Source organism: Rhinatrema bivittatum, chromosome 15 (genome assembly GCF_901001135.1).
Source record: "Rhinatrema bivittatum chromosome 15, aRhiBiv1.1, whole genome shotgun sequence".
In the NCBI taxonomy this organism is placed as follows: domain Eukaryota; kingdom Metazoa; phylum Chordata; class Amphibia; order Gymnophiona; family Rhinatrematidae; genus Rhinatrema; species Rhinatrema bivittatum.
Genome location: NC_042629.1, coordinates 59427755 through 59440258, shown reverse-complemented (window position 1 = coordinate 59440258; position 12504 = coordinate 59427755). Strand labels below are relative to the sequence as shown.

At 46.4% G+C, this 12504-nt stretch overlaps 1 protein-coding gene across 1 annotated transcript in view; it reads left to right on the top strand.

Moving 5' to 3' along the window:
• LOC115076623 (alkaline phosphatase, tissue-nonspecific isozyme-like) overlaps positions 1-12504 on the top strand; it is a 38140-nt gene that overhangs the window by 14128 nt on the left and 11508 nt on the right. Inside the window, exons 4-7 of the mRNA XM_029578274.1 lie at positions 7934-8108; positions 8393-8568; positions 9293-9436; positions 12431-12500. Coding sequence (XP_029434134.1) covers positions 7934-8108; positions 8393-8568; positions 9293-9436; positions 12431-12500 — 565 coding nt within the window. The remainder of the gene's footprint in view (positions 1-7933; positions 8109-8392; positions 8569-9292; positions 9437-12430; positions 12501-12504) is intronic.

The window sequence follows — 12504 nt, the reverse complement described above, 5'->3', positions numbered from 1 at the left end:
GTTTACAATCAACAAGCAAATCATAAAGTATAGGGGATAGACAAAGAGCTAAACATATATACTGTGGAGGAAAGGTGGGACAGGAGAAATATGAGAGACATTTCAATACCTCCAAGATAAATGCACTGGAGGCAGGCCTCTTTCAAAGTAAAGGGGCATTTAGAACGAGAGGTAATAATGGTAATTAATAATAATAAAACTATCTAAAAACCATAACATCAATCAGAAAAATTATCTACTATCTCTATTAACCGAATGCTGGCAAAAAATAGCCATGTCTTGAGCTGTTCATGAAAACAAGCCAAATCACTTACTGACCTCAGCTCTACTGGAAGATCATTCTACATCTTTGGGGGCCACAAGAAGGAAAATCCTAGATCTTATTTTTACATGTATTACCTCTCAGATATCAAGTACAGTAAGAAACTTTGATTGGGAAGACCGTAATGGCCTAAGTGAACTCTATGGGACAAGTCCCATTACCATGGAATGAGGATGAGAGGGAGTACATTTGGGAATAATCTAAGGAAATATTTCTTTACAGAACGTGTGGTAGCTGCAGGTAACAGCCTCCCAATGGAGTTGGTGGAGACCAGAAAAGCATCATAGTTGAAGAAAGCATGGGACACGCACAAGGGATCTCCAAGGGAGTGGTAGGGATTGTAGAGCTGAGCAATGGGTAGATGGGTAGATTGAATAGGTAGTATGTTCTTTATATGCCATCTTGTTCCATGTTTCCATGTTTCTATGTTTCAGATCCTTTTTAGGCCGTTATCCAACTTACTTTTTTTAAGCTATACTAATTAAACAAACAGTAGCCTCGCAACTTCAAGATTTCTAACTGGCTCTGACGGTTTAGGTTCTTATGAATTTGATTTCAGGGCTGGCCACAGTACCAAAACAGTTTTGGTGTCTTTAAGATGCAATTTAGTTTGTGATGTAGACCAAGGGTGGGAGTTTCTCCCTATTAATTTGATTTGATCTATCTCCAGCATTTGATATTGACAACCATAACCTTTTGATGGAGAGACTAACTAGATTGGGTTAGCAAATTATTTCATTCATATTTTTCAGGAAGGGCTCAGAGAGTTATGATAGGAGACAAAATATTTGGCTCAGGTTATGGTGATCCTCAGGGATCTCCCTTTTTCCAACTCTAATGTCGTCCTACAACCACTGAGTGATGATAGGAGCAAGTTTGAGATAACATCTGACTTATATGCAGATGACATGCCCTGTGCAGACATACTTACATTTAGGAGATAATTCTGTGGGAGTTTTAAACCAGCGTTTGAGAACAATTTCAGGGAGGATGTTTGAAATTAAAGGTCATGCCCAAATTGAGGGTGCCTCCCATGGCTAATGGGACCGCCTTTCTCCTGAAAGCTCACGTCTGTAATTTAGGAATTATTTTAAATTCATTTTTAAAAATGGACTCCCGCATTCCAGCTACTTCTAAGGAAGCTTTTGCTAAGTTATGGGTAGTACAAGAACTGCACTTTTATCTAGAGATTTGTAAGTTTAAGGCAGTTGAGCATTGTTTTGGTGATCTCCCATCCTGATTATTGCAATGCTCTCTGTATGGGGTTACCAAATAAATGTTGCACTTAGGGAAGAGTAACTCAAATTATAGCTGCATAATGCAAGGCTCCAAATTAGGAGGCACCGCTTAGGAAAAGGATCTAGGTGTCAACATTGAAAATACATTGAAATCTTCTGCTCAGCGTGCAGCAACAGCCAGGAAAGCAAATAGAATGCTAGACTTCTAGCATTTGTATACAGACACTTAAAAATATATTTTTTTGTTTGTATTAACAACCTTCTTATCAGTTAACTTGAGTAATTTGGAATCTTTCTGCTCTGTCTGCTCTTTACTTAAAGGCACCTGGTCCACTTTAGCATTTATTACAACCTCTCTGCTGGGATACCCTGATTTCCTTGTTCTCTTGGTACCTTTCAAAGATACATCATTCCAAACCATGCACTTCTAAGCGACTACCCGCTTTCCCCCATCATCTAGTTTTAAAAGCTGCACTGTCTCCTTTTTAAAGAATAGTGCCAGCTTATACTCGGCGCCTCTAATTTTTTGTGACACTACTGCAAATCCCACAGAATTTAACCCATGATGCAAATGTCACAGAAAACTCTGGCCACGTAGGTTTCCTGCTGCCAAACCTCCCTATATGCTCCCTGCATATGGCTCACTCCTCCACCGCCAGATCTAGGTCTCTTCCTGCCCCCCACTTTACCCCCCCCCCCCAGCTAAAGTTCCCTGCTCCACTGTCAGACCCAGCCCCACTCCCTTGCCCCCTTATAAAGCTGGACTCACATCTGGTTTTTTTTCTGAACTGTACAGTGCTTATACACATGGCGGGGACAATGGAGGGAGAGGGATTTGGTGTTGAAAAACAGAGAGGAGATACTGGAGGGGAAGAAAAGAAGAGAAAATCTAACAAGGAAGGATATGGAGGAGAAGAGGAGGAGTAGAAAGAGAATTGAAAGGAAATAAGAACTAATGAAAAATACACACAATGGAAGTTGGAAAACTTCTATTTCTGAAACAAGAATGTTTAATAATGGGGAAATTAATTTAATTTAAAAAAATGAATGTTTAAAGGCCGGCCCAGTGTCTTTGCTGTGTACTGCCATGTAGAAGGACCTGGGCTTCCATTTCCAGTTCGGGGCTTCCGTTCCCCAGACTGGTCGGACCTGGGGATGCTGTAGAGGTAGCACTCACAGCCCCTGGAAGGAAGGAAGCTTCAACCATCACTCAGTGGTGACGCCTAGTGACCTGACTTCTGGGTTCATGTGCACCCATGGTCTCTGGCCTCTAGCCGAGGCCTATCAGTGTAATGACTGCAATAGGTGGGGCTTATAAAATAGGGAGAAGGCCCTGGATAGTTGTGAGTGAAGGTTGATGGCTCCAGATCTCAGCCACGGTTTCAACTGAGCTGGAAGTACAAAGGAGCAAGAGGAAAAGCAATATATAAAAAAAAAAGCTTTTGGTGTGCATTTAAGCAATTTAAATTATGTAAATTTGTGCAAATATGTCACAGAATCTGAAAATCTGTGCCCCAGAATTTTTAATCCTTAGCTCAGAATTTGCCCATAGGCAGCTGCAAGAAACCCAAAGGTCTTTGGTCAAACAAAACAGATTAGATCTGGAAGCCCTTTGGTGGAATTAATCTTACTCCTGAGGTTAGGGTCTTGAGCGAGGACCATTCTTTCTCCATTTTCTTTCATGGAGGAAAGAGGTCATCGTTTGCATTGATCTGGCAAGATGCAGGCCAGATTATATCTTCAGCAGGCAAAGGAAAGCAATTGTCTTTCTCTCTGCCACCTCTGTCCTTGGGCCTGTTGGTTCCTAAACTCGGACCCTGAGATCCTCAGGCAGGCCCTGGTGCCTGGGCATGGATGAAACTGCTGCAGGACAGCTCAGCCGCACCAGGAAATGGGGTTCATTTGTGGAGCCACTCTTCTAGTAGTAGCCATAAAGGTAGAGAGGGGTTGGGGGAAGGAGGAAATTACCCTCTGTACCAGGGCATCGTCCTCGCAGTGTCACCAGTCCCAAAATGTGGATTCTTCGAATGGGGGGGAGGAGGATAAAGGCTCTGAAGCAGGCAGGCTGCAGAGGATTCCACGCACACTCGACGACTGAGGCAGTCAAAGCCACTTTGAAAATCTTGGCTAAAGGTCTGTGGGTAGAATCCATCTCTAGACATTAGCCTGTGTGGGCTGTTGGAAAATGACCTTCTTTCTGTGTCCAGCTTATTCAGTGGAAATCAGATTGCACCAAACACATCTCCTTCTGGCTACATCTGTAATGACTTCCATATGTAACCCCTGCTTGCTTATGGAAATGATCTGCTTTGACACCCCCATGTGGGCTTGCTAATGCTTTGCTCTGTTTTTTGTTTTTTTTTTTTTAAATCTTTTTATTTAACAAGTTTTCCAAAATACACAATAATAAAAGACTGAATAAACATAGTGCTTCAACAAAACCTTATAAAGGCAATACAATCATGAATTATGATCACCCACCCTCAAAACAAAACATTTTTTTTTGTGTCACTGTTTGGAGAGCGCAGTCACTGGCAAGATATCCTGTAGTCTTAGAGGAGCCAGCTCCCTGTGGAGCAATTGTAAACTCCATATGCCACCTCATTTGGTTGGATTCCTTTTCACCGAGGCTTGGAGAGGACCCTCTCTTTTTTTTTTTCCTGAATACCAGGGAGTTGCATTAGTGAACTCAAGGTAACTGAGCCTTTGCCTGTTTCTGGATGATTAAATGCACCGGAAACGTATTTACTTCCTTGTGTTGCGCACCATCGGTTCAGGACATGATTGAGTTGTAACATCTATCTCCTGGCTGGTGTGATGCCAGGTATCATGTTAAATGCGTGTGTAATAAGCAAATAAACAAGACAATTAGGCTGAAGTAGAGTGCTCACCCTGTTTCATTTGGATTGCATAAGGGCATGGGGTGTGACGAAGCAGGCCAGGGAGGAGGCCTATCCCCCTCAGAGAGACTGCAAGCGCTGAGGAGGTTTGGGGTTAGGCAGGCTACACATATCTTAAGTCTAAAACGTAATCTGTGTCTGCGGTCCCTTCATCTGTTCCCAGGATGGAATGGAAGGGATCTCCTATCCAGGATGAGCCTCCCCCCTCCTAATACCCGTGGGTCCACTGCTTGCATCCAAAATCTCCAAACCTTTCCTCTTTCTTCTTTGTTGGAAGCTGCGGTGGGAAAGCGTCAGGTCTCTTCTTTATTTATTTTTTCCTGCAGATGGTATTAGTCCACTCTCTCAGTCTTCTCCTAAAAGTCACTGGGATCTTTCAGAATGAAAGGTCCGAAAAAACCCACCAGTAAATATAAGTAGAGAAAAAAAAAGCTTTCTTCTTTTTCTCCATTCCTCTCTCACGGGTAGGAAGGATGGAAAAAAAAAATCCTTCCTCCCAAATATAATTACCAAATATTGAAAGTACTCAAAAACACTCAACACTGATATCTACCATCTAACCACTGATGTGAATCAGAATATGTGTTTTTTTGTTTCACTTCCTAACCTACAGGCCGATATACTGTTAACCCGCGTTTGGACGCGCGTTTTCGACGCGCTAGCTTTACCCCTTATTCAGTAAGGGGTAATAGCGCGTCGAAAACGCGCGGCCAACCCCCCCGAAACTAATAGCGCCCGCAACATGCAAATGCATGTTGATGGCCCTATTAGTTATTCCCGCGCGATACAGAAAGTAAAATGTGCAGCCAAACCGCACGTTTTACTTTCAGAAATTAGCACCTACCCAAAGGCTGGCGTTAATTTCTCTTGGCTTCGGGAAAGTGCACAGAAAAGCAGTAAAAAAAACCCTGCTTTTCTGTGCACCCTACGACTTAATATCATGGTGATATTAAGTCGGAGGTCCCAAAAGTAAAAAATAATTTAAAATTTAAAAAGAAAAAATTTAAAATCAGCTCGTGGGTTGAAAACCAGACGCTCAATTTTGCCGGCGTCCGGTTTCCAAACCCGTGGCTGTCAGCGGGTTTGAGAACTGACGCCGGCAAAATTGAGCGGCGGCTGTCCAACCCGCTGACAGCCGCCGCTCCTGTCCAAAAAGAGGCGCTAGGGACGCGCTAGTGTCCCTAGCGCCTCTTTTTACCGCGGGCCCCCCTTGCTCGCTCTCCCGCGACGTTTACTGTATCGGCCTGCTGTTCAGCAAAGGTTTTGAGCCAATCCCGGATGAACTTCTCCCAAAAATGCCACACTGAACCTAGGGGGGTCACCTTCTCGTATGCGGGCAGGACAGTGCTATTGCAGCAGCTTCCGGGGGGGGGGGGGGGGGGGGGGGGAGCAAGATGGTGCATCCCTCTGCTCGTACAGGGCTGCCTCCTAACCACCAGGCCAGATTTCTGGGAAGGATTTGCTGCATTTGGATAACTTTGAACAGCGAGGAAGTATAACTCTGTAACGGCTTTCAAAATTAAAAGTCAACTTGTTTTCCTGGGGGCAGTTGCAGGGCCAGGCTCTGCGGTGTCTGGACAGGAGGCTTCCTGCGGGAGTGAGCGCTCAGTTTAGCAACCGGATCCCTGTCTGGGTAGAAACATCTTTGCAGGGCACCCTGGGCTACTGCTTCTTCCTTCAACACTTTTCTACCTTTTGAAAATGAGTAGGAGCAACACTAAAAGCATCCATGTGCGTTGCACCTGCTTTGTAGACGGCCGAGCGGGGGGAAAAGAGCTTGTGCATGTTTGAAAATTGAATGTAAGTGCGCGGTTTCACTCTTCCCACCTTGAAATACGCCGCGCCCCCCCCCCCCCCTTTACTGGCTTAGAAAATGTCTTTTTTTTAAGTGTAATCTTCTTTAAATATTACTTTTGAATTTTGACTCCATAAAATTCTCTCTGCGTAGCGGGCAGTGGCACACAAATACGTTGATGCAAAATGAATCTTGATGACTTTTCTGTGTGTGAGGGGGGGGGGGGGGGGGATCAGAAAGCGTTAACATGTTATATTTATCACAAAACTTTGGTGTTCGCTCCCGCTACCCAAGTACTCAAAGTGAAGTGCGGGGTTTACCAACTAGAATCCAATAAGAAAAAAAAAGCCATACAATAATAATTTAAAAAAACGGCATACATCAATGAGGATAGAAGATACTTGGCACACTCAGTACCGGGACTAATTCCTAGACTTCTATGTTCTCTGCTGGGGGGGGGGGGGGGGAAGGATGAACCTCCGTGTCCTGAGGTGCTACGTAAGTTCTTATCCGTCTAAGTGCAAATAATTTGTCAGAACTCCATTGTAGTATTCCAGCATTGGCTTTTCTAAAATATTTCTTCAGCATGAGAAGTGTGGCACTTGGTGCAGTTTTTCTTGATAGTATCCAACATTTATTTAAAAAAAATCTTTTCATTGAAGTTTTAATAAATATAGAAGAGTACATGTAATGATACACTAATACATTCAATTTGTAGGTATGGATTACAGAACAATATTATTGAGCAAGGTATTCTGTAAAAAGGTTTCCAGAGTAATAAGAACATAGGAACAAGCCATACTGGGTCAGACCAAGGATCCATCAAGCCCAGCATCCTGTCTCCAACAGTGGTCAATCCAACTCACAAGTACCTGGCAAGATCCCAAACACTGTCTATCCAACATATCCAACATTTAACAGAAAATTAGTGAATTTGTGATCCCTTGATCTCTCCATGCCTTTGTTGGAGGCTGAAGTTGCCTTGGGCAAACGAAAAAGCTCCTATTCCCAAAGGATTTTCCCAAATTCCTGGGATCCACTGCTTGATCTTGACTCTTCAGTTTCACTCCTCTCCTCCTCTCCTGCTCCAGGTAGGCATTAGGGATGGGTAGAATGGGACAAGCGAGTCCATTTTCAATTTGTTCCATGTAGGTGTTTTTGTTTGTGTGTGTGTGTGTGGGGGGGGGGGGGGGGGGAGTCCACAATTTTAGACCTCCCAGAGACCCTCTGACTCCCCACAATACCTGCTCGAACACAAGACCCCTGGGCCCTTCTCTCCCGCAGAATAGGTGTGGGACTGGGCCTTCCATGAATTGCCATGCTGGGTCAGACCAAGGTCCACTGAGCCCAACATGCTGTCTCCAATAGTGGCCAGTCCAGGACTCAAGTAGCCAACAGATTCCACTTCCCGTCACTCACTCCCAGGGATAGCAATAGCTTTCTCTTGTCCACCCGGATAATAAGGTGTTCTAGACTTTTCCCCTAGGAATTTGCCTTCCTGCTGGACTTGGAGTTCACCTCCTCTTCTGGGAGTGAAGCAACGTGGAACGGACATAAGGATCTGCCAGGCTACTTCCAGGTGACCTGAACTGGCCATTGTCAGGCGGCGGTTTGGAATATTTTTCTTTAACCTTTGTTTTTGTTTTGGTTTTTTTTTCTCTATCATTGTTTGTCACAGACTTACAATACTGATGCCCAAGTACCAGACAGTGCTGGCACTGCCACCGCCTTCCTCTGTGGGGTGAAGGCAAACCAGGGCACCCTGGGCGTGAGCGCAGCCGCCGTGCTGGCGCAGTGCAACACCACCCAAGGCAATGAAGTCGATTCCATTCTCAAGTGGGCAAAAGATGCAGGTGAGTGAGAAAACCATGGCTTCTCCTCGGCCTTTCCCGAGATGGGAGCTTGAAAGGCTTCCCAGCCAGCCAGAGGCCAGAGCTTGGTTGTGTTCCCTTCCCTTGAGATCAGCAATTGGACTTCCTGGGGCGTGGGCCCATACGTGAATACTAGTAGGCTGGTATAATAACCCATTAATACGATGTATGTGACCCCCGTAGTCTGCCATGTGCCAGAACGACAGGGCTGAGGTTTCGCCAGTCTCCTCCTTCCTGTGGGCATGAACCTGCCTTGTCTCACACAGGCAAGTCTGTAGGAGTTGTGACAACCACAAGAGTCACCCACGCCACTCCTGGTGCCGCCTATGCGCATTCAGTCAACAGGAACTGGTATTCAGACAATGAGATGACGCCAGAAGCCATCCAGCAGGGCTGCAAAGACATTGCCTGGCAGCTGGTGGAAAACGTACCGGACATGGAGGTGAGATTTACCCATTCCTTTGGTCTCTGGTCAGGCAGTGCATCACGGGTGAAAGCGCTCAGAGAAAAAAGGGTGGACAGCACAGCCTCGCCCCAGTCGGGCCCTAGAATCACGGCAGACAACACCAAATCTGTGGTTTAAAAACTGACTTTTGTTTGCAGAAAAGTTATTTACAAGTTGTTCCAGAGGCACATTTGAGTGTATACAAGTGGGGGGAGGGGCTTCATCTGCCTCCCAGGAGCTCATGGCCTCACTGTACTTCTGATTGTTTCTCGCTCTCGGCTCCTTTCTGCACGGACGCCCATGGCACACATTGTCTGCCGGGGCACATACTCTGAACATCAGTCCTTGGGGGCCAAACCACTAGAGACTTTAATATAAGGGTTAACAGTTCTCCACGTCACTGGTTCCTAAAGCTGTCCTGGAGGGGTTTCAGGATATCCCAGTTGAATATGTATGAGATAAATCTGCATGCAGTGCCTCCATGGCATGCAGATTTTATCTCATGCATATTCATCATGGATATTCTGAAAACCCGACTGGCTGAGGGTCCCCCAGGTAGGTTTGTGAACGTCTGCTCTAGACGATACTGTAAGACCCAGGGGCTATATAAAGCATTGCATGCAAGACATTTCTGAGGCATTTTGCTTCACCAGAGAGGGCATTTCTAGAAGTTACTTGCAGGCAGGGGACTGTCTTTGTAATTGTGTTCTTTCTGTCTCAGGTGATCCTGGGAGGTGGAAGGAAATACATGTACCCCAAGAACACGCCGGACGTGGAGTACCCCGAGGATGGGAATGCAAATGGCACACGCCTGGATGGCTTAAACCTCACCCAAATCTGGGTGGAGAATAAACCAAAGGGCCAGGTAATTGAGGCTCTTTCTGATGATGTGTTGCTCGGGATAAGACACTCCTGTACAATTATATAATGATTTTCTCAGGCAGCTCAAGACAAATATTGGAAAAGTCTCTGTTATAGTAAGTCCACGAGTAAATCATTTTATCCACCTATGCCTCACTCAGTGACTCTCTGTGACCCAGGGGGAGTCACTTTATCCCCCTGTGCCTCAGTCACTGACTCTGTGTGTGACCCTGGGGGAGTCACTTTATCCCCCTGTGCCTCAGTCACTGACTCTCTGTGTGACCCTGGGGGAGTCACTTTATCCCCCTGTGCCTCAGTCACTGATTCTCTGTGTGACCCTGGGGGAGTCACTTTATCCCCCTGTGCCTCAGTCACTGACTCTCTGTGTGACCCTGGGGGAGTCACTTTATCCCCCTGTGCCTCAGTCACTGACTCTCTGTGTGACCCTGGGGGAGTCGCATTATCCCCCTGTACCTCAGTCACTGACTCTCTGTGTGACCCTGGGGGAGTCACTTTATCCCCCTGTACCTCAGTCACTGACTCTCTGTGTCACTCTGGGGGAGTCACTTTATCCCCCTGTGCCTCAGTCACTGACTCTCTGTGTGACCCTGGGGAAGTCACTTTATCCCCCTGTGCCTCAGTCACTGACTCTCTGTGTGACCCTGGGGAAGTCACTTTATCCCCCTGTGCCTCAGTCACTGACTCTCTGTGTGACCCTGGGGAAGTCACTTTATCCCCCTGTGCCTCAGTCACTGGCTCTCTGTGTCACTCTGGGGGAGTCACTTTATCCCCCTGTGCCTCAGTCACTGACTCTCTGTGTGACCCTGGGGAAGTCACTTTATCCCCCTGTGCCTCAGTCACTGACTCTCTGTGTGACCCTGGGGAAGTCACTTTATCCCCCTGTGCCTCAGTCACTGACTCTCTGTGTGACCCCGGGGGAGTCACTTTATCCCCCTGTACCTCAGTCACTGACTCTCTGTGTGACCCCGGGAGAGTCACTTTACCTCCCTGTGCCTCAGTCACTGACTCTCTGTGTGACCCCGGGGGAGTCACTTTATCCCCCTGTGCCTCAGTCACTGACTCTCTGTGTGACCCTGGGGGAGTCACTTTATCCCCCTGTGCCTCAGTCACTGACTCTCTGTGTGACCCTGGGGGAGTCACTTTATCCCCCTGTGCCTCAGTCACTGACTCTCTGTGTGACCCCCGGGGGAGTCACATTATCTCCCTGTGCCTCAGTCACTGACTCTGTGTGTGACCCTGGGGGAGTCACTTTATCTCCCTATGTCTCAATCAGATCCTGGAATCCAGTAGATGAGAACTGGATGCTCCTGTCTAGGCATAGCCGGGTGCGCTTCTTGCTGATTCTTTTTCTCAGATAGCAACTCTCTAGACCTTTTCCCTGTAAGGAAGTCTTCCTTCTGCCTCCTCACAAAGGTAAATCCATCTGTATCCACACTTGAAGAAATCCCATTCTTGGACAGATGAGAAATCTAGAATCAACGTCCTTCTTCGTTGTAGGTCTCTTCTCTGGTTCCTCAGCATATAGTCCAGCAATCTCTCATCTTGAAGGCCTTGGCCCCCTGACCTTGGCTCCGGTCACCTACCTAGGACCGTACACAAAACAGACTTGGAGAGATCATTCTCTAGCAGCTCCCTCTCTTTCTCTCTAAGACCTGAAGAACCGTGAACTACAAAGGCGCAAGAATTTTGTGAAACCACCGACACCTTGAAAATGTCAAACACCTTCTACCACTCCTACCCTACTCTGACTTCCCACTCATCTGGTGAAACCCTGAGGCCTAATAGTAAGGGACAGTTCTGAGAAACCCTTACATACATACATACGTTTAATGTGAATGGATTGATCATAGCCCGGCTCCACTTTCAGAATACCAGACCGTGCTTCTTGTTTCAGTGTTTGCCCGTTCCTGGGGAATGCAGTAAATTCTGATCGCACAAAGTCAGCGTAGACACCTTCACTGGTGCAGCTGGAAGCCGGTCACGCGGAGAATGAGCTGGAGCTGGGAGAGGTGTGGTTCAGAGTGCCAGCACCTGCATTATTTCTGGAGAAGAAAGCAGTTTTGGCGAGGCGTGATACCTTTCATTGGAGGATAATCCAAAAATGAGAATGTGCATTGAAGACCACGCCGGTCTCCAAAGTTCATAGACAACCTCATCTTTGAATAATCCCTATATCCATTCAGTAAAAGGCACCGCAGATTTTCTGCCAGATCGAACTGTGGCAAATTGCTTCCCCCCCCCCCCCAACCTTGCCCCCCACTGCAGCCACAGTTGAAGGTGGAGGCCATCCCTTGGCTCTGACCCAGTATATATTTTTTTTGTTTGAAAATAATCAAGGATAAGTCTCATGGCCCACGGAGAATGTGGCCTGCAGATCTGTAATCCCTGTTAGATGGAACCTGACATTAATTCAGCTGGTAGGAGAGAGCCTCTGGATCGTATCTGCTCACACTGCCCCATCCTTGAGTGGAAGCTTCGGCCTGCGGACGTGAGAGGCTTGACCCATATTGGTTTTCTTCTGCTACCTCTTCTTGAGAGGTAGCCTCAAGGCAGAAGCTCTCCTCTTGTTATCCGTTTCACAATCAAGCCTTTGTTTTACCGTGACTATATTCTGCAGTTGAAGGCACAAATAAAATCTGTGGATTCAGTTCTTTTTAAAAATAGCTGTACAATAATTTCTTGAATAATGAAAACTAATTTTATAATATTAGGACATTAGTGGTGGGATAATGCCTAATTCTCACATGGTTTTCCTCAAGTCTCATAGCACACAACAGATTTGCTAATATATCACCCTGTAATAATATTACAGAAGTAGCAGGGCATGCTGAGAGGAGAATCCCATGTTCTGGATGCTTGGTGCCCGCCGTCTGTTTACTTCACCGGCTCATTTTCTGACTGCAAGTGTAGGCCTCATGACTGAGGGTTGGATAAGTGCTGCCTTTCTTTACTTAATCCTGTGTCTTTTTCCTCTTAGGTCGCTCGCTATGTCTGGAACCGCAACCAGCTCCTGGGGCTTGACCCCCTAAATGTGGACTATATCATGGGTAA